Source organism: Marmota marmota, unplaced genomic scaffold (genome assembly GCF_001458135.2).
Source record: "Marmota marmota marmota unplaced genomic scaffold, marMar, whole genome shotgun sequence".
Classification (NCBI taxonomy): Eukaryota; Metazoa; Chordata; class Mammalia; order Rodentia; family Sciuridae; genus Marmota; species Marmota marmota.
Window position 1 is genome coordinate 1,667,528 of NW_025999982.1, and position 13,372 is coordinate 1,680,899.

At 47.3% G+C, this 13,372-nt stretch overlaps 2 protein-coding genes across 4 annotated transcripts; both read right to left on the reverse strand.

The window, feature by feature from the left end:
* Positions 1–449: 449 nt before the first annotated feature.
* On the reverse strand, positions 450–3,788 carry Psmb8 (proteasome 20S subunit beta 8). Its single transcript, XM_015487517.2, has 6 exons — positions 3,537–3,788; positions 2,400–2,547; positions 2,130–2,241; positions 1,599–1,728; positions 1,014–1,218; positions 450–773 (listed from the first exon to the last, which is right to left on the reverse strand). The coding sequence occupies exons 1-6, from the start codon at positions 3,681–3,683 to the stop codon at positions 685–687; spliced, it is 831 nt and encodes a 276-aa protein (XP_015343003.1). The 5' UTR covers positions 3,684–3,788; the 3' UTR covers positions 450–684.
* A 1,027-nt stretch (positions 3,789–4,815) lies between these two features.
* Positions 4,816–13,347, reverse strand: Tap1 (transporter 1, ATP binding cassette subfamily B member). Of its 3 annotated transcripts, XM_015487514.2 has the most exons (12): positions 13,332–13,347; positions 12,308–13,106; positions 11,709–11,823; positions 11,431–11,561; positions 10,332–10,537; positions 9,714–9,911; positions 8,765–8,893; positions 8,416–8,604; positions 7,211–7,384; positions 6,826–6,988; positions 6,393–6,529; positions 4,816–5,455 (listed from the first exon to the last, which is right to left on the reverse strand). In XM_015487514.2, exons 2-12 carry the CDS (start codon positions 12,906–12,908, stop codon positions 5,249–5,251), a joined length of 2,250 nt encoding a protein of 749 aa, XP_015343000.1. In that variant the 5' UTR covers positions 12,909–13,106; positions 13,332–13,347; the 3' UTR covers positions 4,816–5,248. The 3 variants fall into 3 exon arrangements, with proteins under 3 accessions (XP_015343000.1, XP_048661050.1, XP_048661051.1); XM_048805093.1 differs by lacking the exon at positions 13,332–13,347 and having other exon boundaries at positions 12,308–13,131; XM_048805094.1 differs by lacking the exon at positions 13,332–13,347 and having other exon boundaries at positions 12,390–12,521.
* Between the last annotated feature and the right edge of the window lie 25 nt (positions 13,348–13,372).

Below are 13,372 nucleotides of genomic sequence, written 5' to 3' on the forward strand. Positions count from 1 at the left end.
TGATTCTGTCAACTTCCAATCACCCTAAATGCCCATCTTACATTCAAAAAACAATACTTCCAAGGTGTTGCTTAGGGTAAGTGGTACAGTATTTACAACTACCACACATATGTGAGGTGGAAACTTTTTCATTCCATTTTACAGTCAAAAACCAGCTGTTCTAGGTGCCCTCCCCCCAAGTAACCCAGAAAGTTAATAACAGACCACATAGGAGTCTCCAGATAATGTCTCTTTAGAAAGGACCCTGAGTTAAATGAAATTGCAAATAAGTGTCCAAAGAAAACATCATCAGTCCTCCTGAGGTCCTAGAGAGAAGAACTATTTGGTCAGACCTCATTTCTTAGGTAAGAGTCTAAGTCCCTTCTCTGGAAAAGTGTCTCGATTTCCTCCCCTCTACTCCAACCTGCCAAATAAAACCACAGTCCCCATTCCTCAGCACACAACACAGATGCATTTATAACCGTTTTTACTTTATTGGGCTTAGGGGGCACCCAGGAAGGATGCTCCCTGAAATGAAGAACACAAAAAAGGATGAGCTGGGCCCAACCCTCCAGGTCCACACTGGCTGCTGAGCCAGTTCTCTTTCTCTGGCTTTGGTCGGGCTACTCCTTCTTCTGGGACTTAAGATGACCAGTTCCCTGAGTCTACCAGGCTAGCCTGAGGAGGCCTGCCCAGTCTCCACCATTACTGACTGGCATCCCGGTACTGGTGCAGCAGGTCACTGACATCTGTACTTTCAACTTTCACCCAACCATCTTCCTTCATATGGTACACTGGACAAATGAGAGAAGAGCATGGAGTCACCCTTCACTTCAGCAAGTTCCTGTTCACAGTTTTATGTTAAAGGCAACAAGAACACACATGTGCACACACAGACACACATGCTCAAAACCCTTATTACTGGGCACTTCTTCTTACTCTGAAAACCTCCTCCCTACCACTCTGCCTCCCCTGAGTACCCTAAAATTAAATCCCAATTCCCAGGCATGATGGTGGGATTATCAGTCTCTTACTATTGACAACGCCTCCAGAATAGCTGTCTCTGTGAGTGGCATGAACAATAGCCCTGCGACCAAGGTCATAAGCTTCTTCAGGACTAAGATTGGGCCGATAGCCACTGTCCATAACCCCGTAGGCATAACTGTTCCCACTACCGGTGGAGAACATACATCCTGAGAGCCGAGTCCCATTGTGATCCACATAGTAAAGTCCTGGACCCTGTAAGATGAAACAGTGTTCTGAAATGAATTTGAAAAGGAAATGTTGGTAACATAGAGGCTTAAGAGTGAGTCATAAAAAGTTTTCAAAAGAATGAAAGTTACCATAAGAACATTTGAATTAGGATAGCACTTTGGTAAAAATCACTTTAGAAATAAAAGGAAAAACAAAACTGGGATTCAGCTATTTTAGCAAAATAGCTTATGAAGGACCTAAAGTGTCCACATCTGGACCAAGAAATAGCCTGTGCATATACTGAAACAGTTCTAGAATCAAACATTCTATATGCTGTACATCTTGTCGGGGCAGAAGTGGAGGGTAGCAGGCAGAAGAGCTCACTCATCTGTGCTGAGGGATCATGGGAAATGGAGAGTACCCACCTTCTTGTCCCAGCCACAGATCATACTGCCCATGGAGAGGCCCATGCCCCGGTACTGACACATCATGTTGGAGAGCAGTTTGGAGGCAGCTGACACTGAGATCCGCTCCCCATTCCGCAAGTAGTACAGCCTGTATGAGGACAGGAGGTGGAGGAGGAAGTTTAGCTCTCTCCCACCTGATGAATCATGAAATGATTAAAAGCTAAACACTTGGAAGGAATTATTTTGTAGTCTCCAAGGATTGGGGAAAGATGTGGAATGTAAAGTATCTAAAACACATTTTTAAAACCTAGTAAATGATACTACATCATCACAGCTGATAGTGTCCACACTAAATAATTGAGAAAGTATTTGGTTTATAGGCAGCAGTACAGATGGAGATTTGGGAGGCTTTTATCACTCAAAGACTGTTTGGGAAGTACTCTTTTAGCATTAATATAGACCACAGGGGACAAGGGTGAGGAGCAGTGATCTAGGAGACCCAGGAATCAACCACTAGACTAAGAAAGGGAGGTGTGAGGCCTCACCCACCTGCATTCTTTGGCCAACAGGCGCTCCCAGTACTGACAGTCTGCTGCACAGCCAGACATGGTGCCAAGCAGGTAGGGATTAATCTCAATCACCTTGTTCATCCTTAAGGTGGCTGAAAGAAGACAGAGTTTTGAGCGAGGCAGAATGACCCCACGATTCTTCTTATGTGCCTTAGATCAATATCTGCTTTGGATTTGGTGCAAACATTGGGCTCCTGCTGAGAAGAGGGCCCAGCTCTTCAGATTCTGCTGAAGAAGCCTGCACACTCACCAATGTAACTTCCAGCCGAGGCCCGGGAATCCACTGCTACAATAACTCCATGCTGGAACTTGAAGGCCAGTGTGGTTGTGCCATGGGCCACATCAATCTGGACATTTCTGTCTTCGTCCCTACCCAAGGACTGCAGGAATTCAGTGGGCTATGAGAGAGAAAGAAGAAGAGAAAGGGGCACTGAACACTTCTGTAGCAGGAAACTCCAAAGAAAACTGTTTTATTAAAGTGCTGGGAATAAGATGTGTAAGAATTCTCAAGCCACCAATATACGTGATAGTTAGAAACCAATTCTGGGGGGATAGTAGAGGATAGGAAAGGTAGCAGAATACAACAGTTACTAATAGGGCATTATGTAAAAATGTGGATGTGTAACCGATGTGATTCTGCAATCTGTATTTGGGGTAAAATTGGGAGTTCATAACCAACTTGAATCTAATGTATGAAATATGATATGTCAAGAGCTTTATAATGTTTTGAACAACCAATAAAAAAAATAAATTAAAAAAAAAAAAGAAAAAGAAACCAATTCTGGAATGAAATGACTTGGGAGAAGGAAAAGAAGCAGCACAGGGCACCAAACGTTTCCACTTTCCAGTGCAACAGAGATGAAAGAAAACAAATGTTGCCATAACTAAAAATGTTTAAGAATGATTTTAAGGGGTTTTCCCCCATTGATAGGTCATTCAACCTTCAGGAAACATGTTTTATAAACATATTCTCATTTTAAGGAAGAGGGGCTTGAAACCTTGACCGAATGACTTGTTCGCGGACACACTGTGAGTTGCTGAGACCAGACTAGCCACCAAAGTTCACAGGTCTTCCAAGACCCTGCACAGCCCTTATACCATGTGACAACTTAATGAAAAAGGCTTCAAGGTTTGTGTGTGGTGGAGAAGGGGGAGGAAAGCTCTCTTGCTGTGGATAAGGCGTCCCAACCTCATCCCTAACTCTATGTCCTCGTCTGCACTTGCTAGCCCTCAGGTACCCACGCTCCTGTGGGCTCCTCTCGGGGCCGGCCCTGGATGCTGCTCTTCTTCGCTGAAGGATCACCCCCTAGGCGTTTCCCGCCTCAGGCAAGGAAACCTCAAAACAGATCCTCCTTCCTCCACGCTTAGGGTTTCCCGCCACCCTCACCTGCATTCCCCGGGGGAGGGCGAGCTCCGGAGATCGCATAGAGAAACTGTAGTGTCCCGGGTCGGAGCGATGCCTGTTTCCCGCAACGGGGACAACCCAGTCCGGCCGCTGCCCTCCGGGGGCTCCGCACACGTCCAGCAGCGCCATGATCGCTTAACACCCGGAGATCCGTCGACTCTCGGAGGAGGAAGTGAAAGCGAAAGCCGTGGCACCAAGGGGAGGGAACCAGAATTTTTTTTTTTTTCCCACATCCCCCTGCCCTTTCCGAGAAAAGGCCAGGGGATGTCTGAACCAAGAGTACTATACTGGGGACAGACGTCTCTTCTCCGCATCACAGAAGTTGATAAACGATGGGTAATGGTCTGTTGGAAGGGTGGAGAGAGCGCGCCTTCGGACGCCCTCTTGGAGTAGATTACAGTGGGAGACACCAGGCAGGCATCCGCTGGAAACAGCCAAGGAGTGGGTAGGGTCGTGTCACCTAAAGACGTAGCCTCAATCAGAAAGGTGCAAGTCTGCAAGGGGCAGGAGGCCGTTTCATGTCGGAGGAGAGTAGAAGTAGATGGCGGGGACGGTGGGGACACTGCGTCTGGGGCCACCGGAAAGAATGTACCCGCATTGTACCAGGTCCCAAGGAGAAGGAGAGTCTCTGAATCTCTTTCCACGTGGTCCCTTGTCGGGCCCCTCCTGGTTCAACGGTCTCCTAACCAGAGGCCACCCACAAGAACCTGCCTTTCGGCCCACCTCTCCTCGCTTGGCTCCTGACTGCAATAAAACGCTGCTGAGTTGAATCCCCGCCTCTTCTTGCAACCTGTGTCGGCCTCATCTGCCCAGCAACTGTTAACGTCACACACCCTGGCCCTCCCTGAATGGAAGAAATTTACTAGATAAGCCCGCCCACTACTCTGAGATTACCCAGGCGGCAGGTGCCACTCTGAACTGGGTGAGCCTTACAGAAAGGATCTAAGTGAACCGGGTGGGTGGTGTGAAGCCCTGCTAGCCCCTGCTCGCGCGCTTGCGCTTTGCCTCCATTGGGTTCGCCCTTGGTGTTCCAGTTCTGAAAGAGCCGGCTCTGAGCTGCAGCTGCTGGCGTCCTGAGGAGGACCGCATCAGAGTCTTGCTCATCCTTGGGAGCAGATCAGTGTGGGGGAATAGAGGGGTGACCACAGAAATAAAATATCTGGGGGAGGGGATGTCAAACATTAATAATACTAAAAGAAGACCTTCCGAAAAGTACACTGCAAAAGGTGTTTAACTCTTGGGGTGCCGGAAACAGGAGAAATCACAGTACAAAACACCAACTTTATTATAAATATCAAGAACCCACAGAGTAATTATGGGCCAGCATATGCCTTTGGACATATTGAAGGCTGCTGGTCTCCCCTTTCTGTACATTCTGAATATTTCTTCTCATTTTTAGAGTGCTATTCAGACCAAAGCATCAAATGTATCTCTAAACCCAAGGAGGGTTTAAACTAAGGTGTTATAAATCCTGTTTGTCTTCCAGGAAGTCTTTATTATCAAGAGGAGCTTGGAGAAGAAGTAACACACATACAAATTTCAACAATCACCCAGGAGGTTACCTCTTAACATGTAACTCTTCCTAGCAGCAGCTGCCCACTCTATAGCTTTGGTAGGACCTTTGCTCCCAAGTTCTCCACCACAGAGAACAGAAGAAAATGGAGGGAAAGGTAATGTGCAGGTAGAGAAGTCTTTCATTCTGGAGCACCTGCAGGAGCCTGCACCATGTCGAAGTAGCATCCCCTATTCTCCATGAGCTGCTGGTGGGTTCCCTCCTCACAGATGGTGCCTCCTTTCAGAAAGAGGATGTGGTCAGCCTGGTCCACCAAGCTGAGATTCTGGGTGATAAGAAGCACAGAGCGAGAGAAACGCTCTGGGCTTTCATACAGGAGTTGCTGCACCTGAGGAAAGACAGAAACTCTGTCAGGACGGGACCCCTCACTCCCAGCCCAAGAACCATCCATCTATGTTTCCAGGGCTAGGACAGACCTCACAGGGTCACTGCCTGGTCTTCCAACAACCCCAAGGGCACTGAAGATTCCGGTTTTGAGTGTTTCTCTGTCGAACCTTTGCTTTATTAAGGAATATTCATTCACATGAGGCGGTACAAAGTAGGAATCTCATGGTGAAACTAAATCTCCTCTCTGCCTATGGGCCAGGATTACTTTATTTTATTTTATGTTATTTTTGGTACTAGGGATTGAACTAAGGGGTGCTTAATCACTGAGCCACATCCCCAGCTCTTTTTATTTTTTATTTTGAGACAGGGTCTCACTAAATTGCTTAGGTTAGCTTTAAATTTGGAGCCTCATGCTTCAGCCTCCTAAATCAATGAAATTACAGGCACATGCCACTGTACCAAGCAGGAATTTTTTTTTTTTTTTTTTTTTTAGATTTTGAGCAAATATAATTTAGTAGTAGTAAAAAGCATGTGCACTCAAGTCAGACAAATCTGAATTTGGGTCAAGGCCAAACAGCAGGTTATTCAACCTCTCTTAGCCTCCATTGTATCTGTAGAAGAGGACAATAATGTCCAGCTCACAAGGAATCACGATTAATAAATTGATGACACAGTACTATAAAATAGTATCAAGTCTAGTACGTAAGTACAAGATTAATTAATATTAATTTTAGAATAGTCTTTTCTTTATGTTTGTCTTTATGGATTCAGAGATAATCTCTTTTAACTGGTTCTGAATATCTTGGGGGAAAAGCTAATGGGAACTGAAAATTCCAAGGACCAGTTTGGATAATTATGACATTGGTGTAACTAATGTAGGATGAGTAAAGGAAGTAAGGTTCAGTGGGATCTAGGCATTAAGAAGATGGCTGTCTTACCCGTAACTGGCTGTTTGCATCCAGGGCACTCGTGGCGTCATCTAGAATGAGTACACGTGGCTTCCGAATCAATGCTCGGGCCAAGGCCACTGCCTGTCGCTGACCTCCTGACAGCTGGCCCCCAGCCTCACCTACCTCTGCAGAGATAAGAGCCCAGATGAGAGCTGGATAGACCCATGTGTTCACATGTGCAAACACACACACACACACACACACACACAAACACACACCAAGGACTGATGGATACAACTGGACAGGGGAGGTTCTGGGAGGGTGGGCAGAGTTCTGAGGCTATGAGGATGAAGCCATCACAGCAACAAGATCTTACAACTTCAAATTGATGTCCACGGGGCAGGAGGAATGGAATAATAAAGATAAGACTACTGGGGTTTCAGAAGGGAAAAAGTGTTCAGGTGGTAAGATGAATGGGTACCTGTGTCATAGCCCTGGGGGAGCCCAGAAATGAAACTATGGGCTCCAGACTGTATTGCAGCACTTTTTATCTCCTCCATAGTTGGCTTCTGGATCAGACCATAGGCAATATTTTCTTGAATACTTCTTCCAAACAGCTGTGGTTCTTGTCCCACTGCAGCCACCTAAGATATGGTGAAGAATCACAGAACAAGTAACAGGAATATAGCTATCTGGAGACAGGACATTCACGATTGACAGCATATTATAAAATTACATTCCTCTCCTGACCACAATTCCATATCCACCCAAAGTCTCCTAATCATCCCTAACCTTCCTTTCAGCTCAGTGGCAATGCTCTTTTAGGTTGGTGCTCCCCTTCTTCCCCAAGCCATCTTCTTGCTCACCTGTCTGTGCAGGTAGCGATGTTCATATTGAGGAAGGGGCTCCCCATCCAGCAGCAGCTGGCCCATGGTGGGCTGGTAAAGATTCTGCAGCAGGGCAGCCACAGTGCTCTTCCCTGATCCATTGGGTCCCACTAGTGCTGTCACTTTACCAGGATATAGGGTGAATGTCAGCCCCTGGAAGTCAGAGAATCACAATAAGAAGCACTCTAATCAAGGACTCTAACATTAAGACTGTCATTGTCTTGTTACTTAGCATGACGTCTTACCCCAGAGAAGAAAGGAGAAAATGAGGACATATAGGAATTCTTAAAAATATCTATCTATATAGATATAGATAGATATATAGATATATATAGATAGATAGATTTTAAGCAAATATAACTTATTTTCTTAAAATAAGTAAAATGACACAATACCTTTATTTTTGTTTATTTTCATTTTATGTGGTGCCGGGGATTGAACACAGTGCCTCACACAAGCGAGGCAAGCGCTCTACCACTGAGCCACAACCCCAGCCTCGACATATAGGAATTCTTACTAGCCCAAATGCATAGACTTCTGGGATGATACCTCCCCAAGGAGAAGAGATGGAAGATGAGACAAAGAAGAAGGTAAAGAAAAGCACCACTTTGCCACACACATGATACTGGATACCACCAGGAAGCAGAAAAAAAAAATCACATTCTTAATCACACAAGAAAAGAAAGAAGACCAGGAACACATATTTTGGTGAGAAAGTCCTTGGAACATGAGAGTCTTCTCTTTAAAACCTCTTTTCCCATTCTCCTTGGAAGTTCAAACTAATCCTTGAGTTTGGGGAAGATTTATGGAACAGATATGCTTACCAATGCCTGTTTATTTTTTACTTATTTATTTTGGTACCAGGGATCGAACCCAGAGGCACTCAACCACTGAGCCACATCCCCAGCATTTTTTGTTTTGTTGTTTTGTTTTAGATAGTTCTCACTAAGTTGCTTAAGGCCTCATTAAGTTGCTGAGGCTGGCTCTGAACTAGTGATCCTACTACCTTAGCCTCCCAAACCACTGGGATTACAGGCATGTGCCACCATGCCCAGCCTTATCAATGTCTTTTACAGCTTAAGAAGGGTTGGGCTTGATGTTTAGCAGGCTAGAAGCAGAAAGAAAATTTAGGATGACAGAGGTTAAGGTGAGATGGCTGGAATACAGAGATTGAGAGCCTATACCTGTAGCACTAGGACGTCTGGATCATTAGGATAGGCAAAGGAGACATCTTGGAACTGGACAAGGCTCTCCATGTTTGAGGGAATCAATAGACCCCTGGGTGGGCAATGAGGGGTCCGGTCCAGATATTCAAATATTTTATCTGAGGAGCCTATAGCCTTCTGTACCTGGGGATAGGTGGAAAGCAGCACCTGTAGGAGAGATATGAATGTGAGAGGGGCGGTGGGGAATCCTAACCTACTTGCCAGCATTATATGACGTGAGAAGGGTAAAGAGTGGAAGGAAAGGAACACAGGTGGTGACGGGATGGGGAAGGAATGGCACTGGGGAGTGAAACTGGAGGGACCTCACCTTGACAGCAACGGTGAACTGTATCTGGTAGAGAACAAATGCAACAAGGTTCCCACTGCTTATAGTCCCTGTTATCACCATCTGCCCACCAATGTATAGGATTCCCACCTTCAGCAGCAGCCCTGAGATCTATGGAGAGACCATACAGAAAGACTTTTAAAAAGAAGAATTATGGAAGGGACACAAAGAACCAGAGTGGTTAATATAACGGAGAGATAAAGTCCCTTTCTCTCAATCTATAGTAGCAGGCTCCATAAGTAGAAAGGAAGAATGAACCAGAGAATCCATGGAGTCTGACTCAAATACAGATCCCAGGAATCGTCCTTACCTTTCTCACATCACCATTATCAACTTATTTGGGGAGCATTTTACTCTTCACAAAAAGACTTTCATGAATATGCTGTCAACTAATATTAGTATCAAGAGTCCCTGTAAAGGAGGGTCCATCATTTCCATTTTTCTAAATGAGGAAACAGCCTCAGAGAAGGTAAGTTACTTGCCTGTACTCAGAGCTAGTAAACGGCAGCATCAAGCCAGGACTGCTGATTGCTGTTCAGTTCCCTTTACATTACATCACAGATGCCCCTGATCCCTAGCTTCTAGTATTCCCATGGCTCTCACTAGCATATCGGCACAGCACCACTATGAAGTGGGCCCAGGTGCAGAAATTTATGACTCCCTTAGTTTTTGCTGAGAGGCAAAGGAAGGCCCTAGGACTGGAAGACATGACATCTTTCCAATCCACAAGGTTGGGTGAACTTTGTGTACCATAGTGGAAGGAAGCTACTTAGCAACCCTAAAAGAAGAAGGAAGTTAGAGACAACAAGTAGAGTAACTGAGTCTCAGTGCTATGATGAAAACTCTGAACCAACCATGTCCTGGTGCAGGAAGAATGGAAGGAAGATCAGGAAAAGGACAAGGGAGTGGCAACTCATCTCCAGGTTCTCACATCAGTGGTGCACAGGTTGACTGCATAGGCCAGGGCCTCCTTTTGGTTGAGCGTCTTCATTTCCTCCAGCTTCTGCCTAAACTTCTGGGCCTCGCCTTCCTCATTGGCAAAGCTCCGGACTGTAGGCATAGCTGACAGGGCCTCGATGGCCACCTGGCTGGCCTCTGCCAGAGAGTCCCGCACCTGTACTCCCAGTGACTGTGAAGACAAGGACAGGAAATGTCACATAAGGTTAGCAAACCATAAGAGACACTATTATCTGAACTACCTTCTTAAAAATTAAAGTCAGGAAGAGAAAGAGGGACAGGAGGGAAGACAAGGGGGCACAACTATACCACTGGACACTAAAGACATGCAGGGAAGAGGAAAATTTCTCAAAATAGTTTGAGGATCATATTCTTAAGGAGAGATTGTGGGCAGAAGTTAGAAGAGAATATGGAGATCAATGCTGAGCAATGTGTGAACATGGATTATAGGAACTCTAGGGACGGGGAGTTCCATGAAGATGGAGAATCAGTGAGGGTACCAAGAGAGTCATGCTGTAAGCAATCTGAGGGAAAATGAGTCTCCCAGTCAGTGATGATGGTCTGTGTAGGTGAGCCAACTCCCTGGACATACCTGGCACCATTTTCCCAGCTTCTCAGGCAGAAGGAAAAGCAGAGGCAGGGCAGCCAGGGTGACCAGGGTGAGGGACAGTGACCCCCAGAGCATGAGCCCCAAGAGACACAGTCCTCGCACCAGGTACCACATCAATATGCTCAGCTCCTCACTCAGAGACTCACACACGGTGGATGTGTCATCTGTTACTCGAGAAGTGATGTTACCTGCCAGGGTCGGGGAGAAGAGATTGGAAGGAATGAGACCAGTTCACAGAGTGATGAGAAGAATGAACAAAGAGCCAGGATGCCAGGGTTGGGGTGTCAACATGGGTTTCTAAGGAGGCTAGGCAAATGAGCTTAGGAGTCTGGGGAGGTGTGGGAACCTCAATGCAGAAAAAATGAGTGTCAGAGAGGAAAAGCCTGGCCAAAGGCCTTCATTTCAACTCTAAGAAAGTTGGTTTGCCTGTGATTTTCTATTTCTCTAAAAGCTTTCTCTTCCTTAAAGCTTTGTATATCCCACACTATTCACAAGAAGGAGCTCAAATTGGTCGCGCAGCAGACCCAGAGACCCAGAGGGAAGGTGCTGCTAGGAAGCAGTCCAGGAGTCCATCATGAATGCTGCATTGGGAATCAAGATGCTGGGTCACACACCAAGTTTACCTCTAACCAAATATGACTATACAGGTTTCAGCATTTAGGGTCTAGACCTCACGAGGGAGTTAGACTTCATGATCTCAACATTCCCAGGTTTCAAATTCTATAGTTTCCCTCTAGAACACATGGGGACAGATTTTTGTGGAATTCTGGATGAAAACATTTTTTAAGATAAAGAGAACAATATTGTTTCTGAGGTATATCAAATAAGAATTTGTGGGTTTAGGGCTGGGTTTGTGGCTCAGCGGTAGAGCACCCGCCTAGCATGTGTGAGGCCCTGGGTTCAATCCTCAGCACCACATAAAAGTAAATAAATAAAACAAAGTATTGTGTCCAACTACAGCTAATAAATAAATAAGAATGTGTGGCTTTAAGAAAGGCAGAGGAAATCTGCAAGATTAAAAGTAAAAGAGCTTATATGGAGATAAAGAGCATAAGAGTGTATAAGGAATTTCGTGAGAAACCTGTTTGGTTCTGCTGGAAAAACTCCGTCTCCTGGCGAAGGACAGCCTGAAACACCTTTCCCTGAAAGTGACTATGTACACGCCCCATTGTGCTGTTATAGATCCCATCGCCCACGAACTCCAGCAGTGCACTAGAGACAGATGGGGAAGAAGAAGGGTCAGGGTATGTTCAGGCAAGGAAGAAAAGGTCCCAGATATCCCTGCAGGAGTGCACTTTGGATGGTCTCCCCAGTAGCCAACCCTCTCTTTTCCAGGGTTCCTGTGTTGAACTCCCAGACCTGGCTATGGTGAGAATGGACATAAGAGTGATGTTTCGGGTTAAAGTAGTAGCTGTCTTATCTTGTAGAATCCAGTCTGTGAGGCGGCCGGTGAAGAATGGAATGGCCATCTCCCCTGGAAGAGAAGAGAGATGGGTCAGTCACAAACTTTAAGTCTGAGCAGGTCATCTCTTCTCAAACTGTCTCCTCCCTGCCCCTCTCCAGGCTTACCATTACCCTGCAGGGCAGCTGCAGAAAAAAGACTTTGAGTTCATAGCCCAAACCTGAATATGATTGAACTCACAATCCTGTGGTTGCCCCACCAGCGCCTTCAGGGAGTTTAATTAAGAAGGATGGAGATGGTGCAGTAAAATACCCTCCTGTTAGAAATAAGATGTTCTGCCTCAGAGAAAGGACTTGCCCACAGGGACCCAGGCCAGCACTGAAGCCCAGGACTTCTGCTCCCATCCAGTCCAGTCTGGAATGGTCTGCAGGACCTGAGCTAGGTAGAGGTCCACCCATCAACATTTCCCAGAACCCACACTGCTCTTCTTTGACCATCACCCTGGATTCCTGCCCAGCCCCCTGTATCCTTCCCTTCAGCCCTGCGTCTCCCTTACCAAGACAGGAGAGAACCAGTAGGACCAGGATCAGAGGGAAACGTCGCACTTCTGAGCCCAGGCAGCCTAGAAGTCGACGTACCGCAACCCCAGAGTCTCCATGACCGCTGGCCTCCCAGAGACTCCCGAGCTTGTGCCACAGTGCGGCTGCAGGCAATGCGGCTACATAGCTGAGGACGAACGCATCCAGGCGACTTCCCCAGTGCAATAGTCTGGTGCTATCAACATCCCCGAGGGCTCCCCACGAGCCCAGCTCTCGAAGCAAGGCAAGTCCCGGTAAGGCCAAACCCAGCGCCGCCGCCAATGGCTCCAAAACTGCCAGCCACCCGTGGCCCCTTGTGCTTCCGCCCTTGCAGCCAACTGTTGCCTTGAGGATCCCGCGGACCCCCAGCCACAGTATGATCCAGCGGCTCAGACCCACCACCCAGGTCCGGAGCAGCAGCAGCGAAGAGGGCACTAGCCGGGAGACTATTCCGGGCAGCGCAGTCCGGAGCAGCACACAGTCGGCGAAAAGTAGCAGTGATGCCCCCAGCCACGCTCCCAGGGAAGCTCCGGAGCAGCGGAAGAACCCGCAGCGGGCGGACGACTTTGGACAAGCCATTGCCTCGCAGGAGCTGTCCCTGGTCCCGGCCTGGGACTCTCCGCTTTCCCGACTGGGCCGGAGTCTCTGCTGCCCGAATCCACGATCCGGTGGGCGACCGGACCAGCGGCTGGGGGAGGGAAGAGCCGCCGGCCAAGGCGGAGCTCTAGGAAAGTCCCAGGAACCGGCTGATGCTGGCAGCGCTTGCTAGAAGTGTGGCTGTTTAGGGGAAAGGGAAATCGAAAGCGGCAGCCGCTCATTAGATCCGCCCACTTCTAAAAGCGACCCGCCCAAACTATTTTGGAAGTGGTCATTGAAATCAGAACTGACATTCTGGCTAGCAGCCCTAGTGTCCCCATTGTCGCCATCACACTCCCCACCCCACCCCCGCCGCTTCCCTCCTCTCCCGGCCTCCTTCAGGTCCACGGGCACAAATTTTCTCACCCCAGCCGCTTGGCGGGACTCTTCTGTCACCTGTCTCCGGG

Excerpts from the sequence above, each read along its gene's own strand:
- Tap1 (XM_015487514.2), bottom strand. The coding sequence starts at position 12,908 with ATGGCTTGTCCAAAGTCGTCCGCCCGCTGCGGGTTCTTCCGCTGCTCC. Across the intron at positions 11,824-12,307 it reads ACTGGTTCTCTCCTGTCTTG|GGGAGATGGCCATTCCATTC; the intron begins GTAAGGGAGACG and ends CTTCTCTTCCAG. Across the intron at positions 9,912-10,331 it reads AGCTGGGAAAATGGTGCCAG|TCACTGGGAGTACAGGTGCG; the intron begins GTATGTCCAGGG and ends TTGTCTTCACAG.
- Psmb8 (XM_015487517.2), bottom strand. The coding sequence starts at position 3,683 with ATGGCGCTGCTGGACGTGTGCGGAGCCCCCGGAGGGCAGCGGCCGGAC. Across the intron at positions 2,548-3,536 it reads CCCTCCCCCGGGGAATGCAG|CCCACTGAATTCCTGCAGTC; the intron begins GTGAGGGTGGCG and ends TCTCTCTCATAG. Across the intron at positions 774-1,013 it reads TTCTGGAGGCGTTGTCAATA|TGTACCATATGAAGGAAGAT; the intron begins GTAAGAGACTGA and ends TCATTTGTCCAG.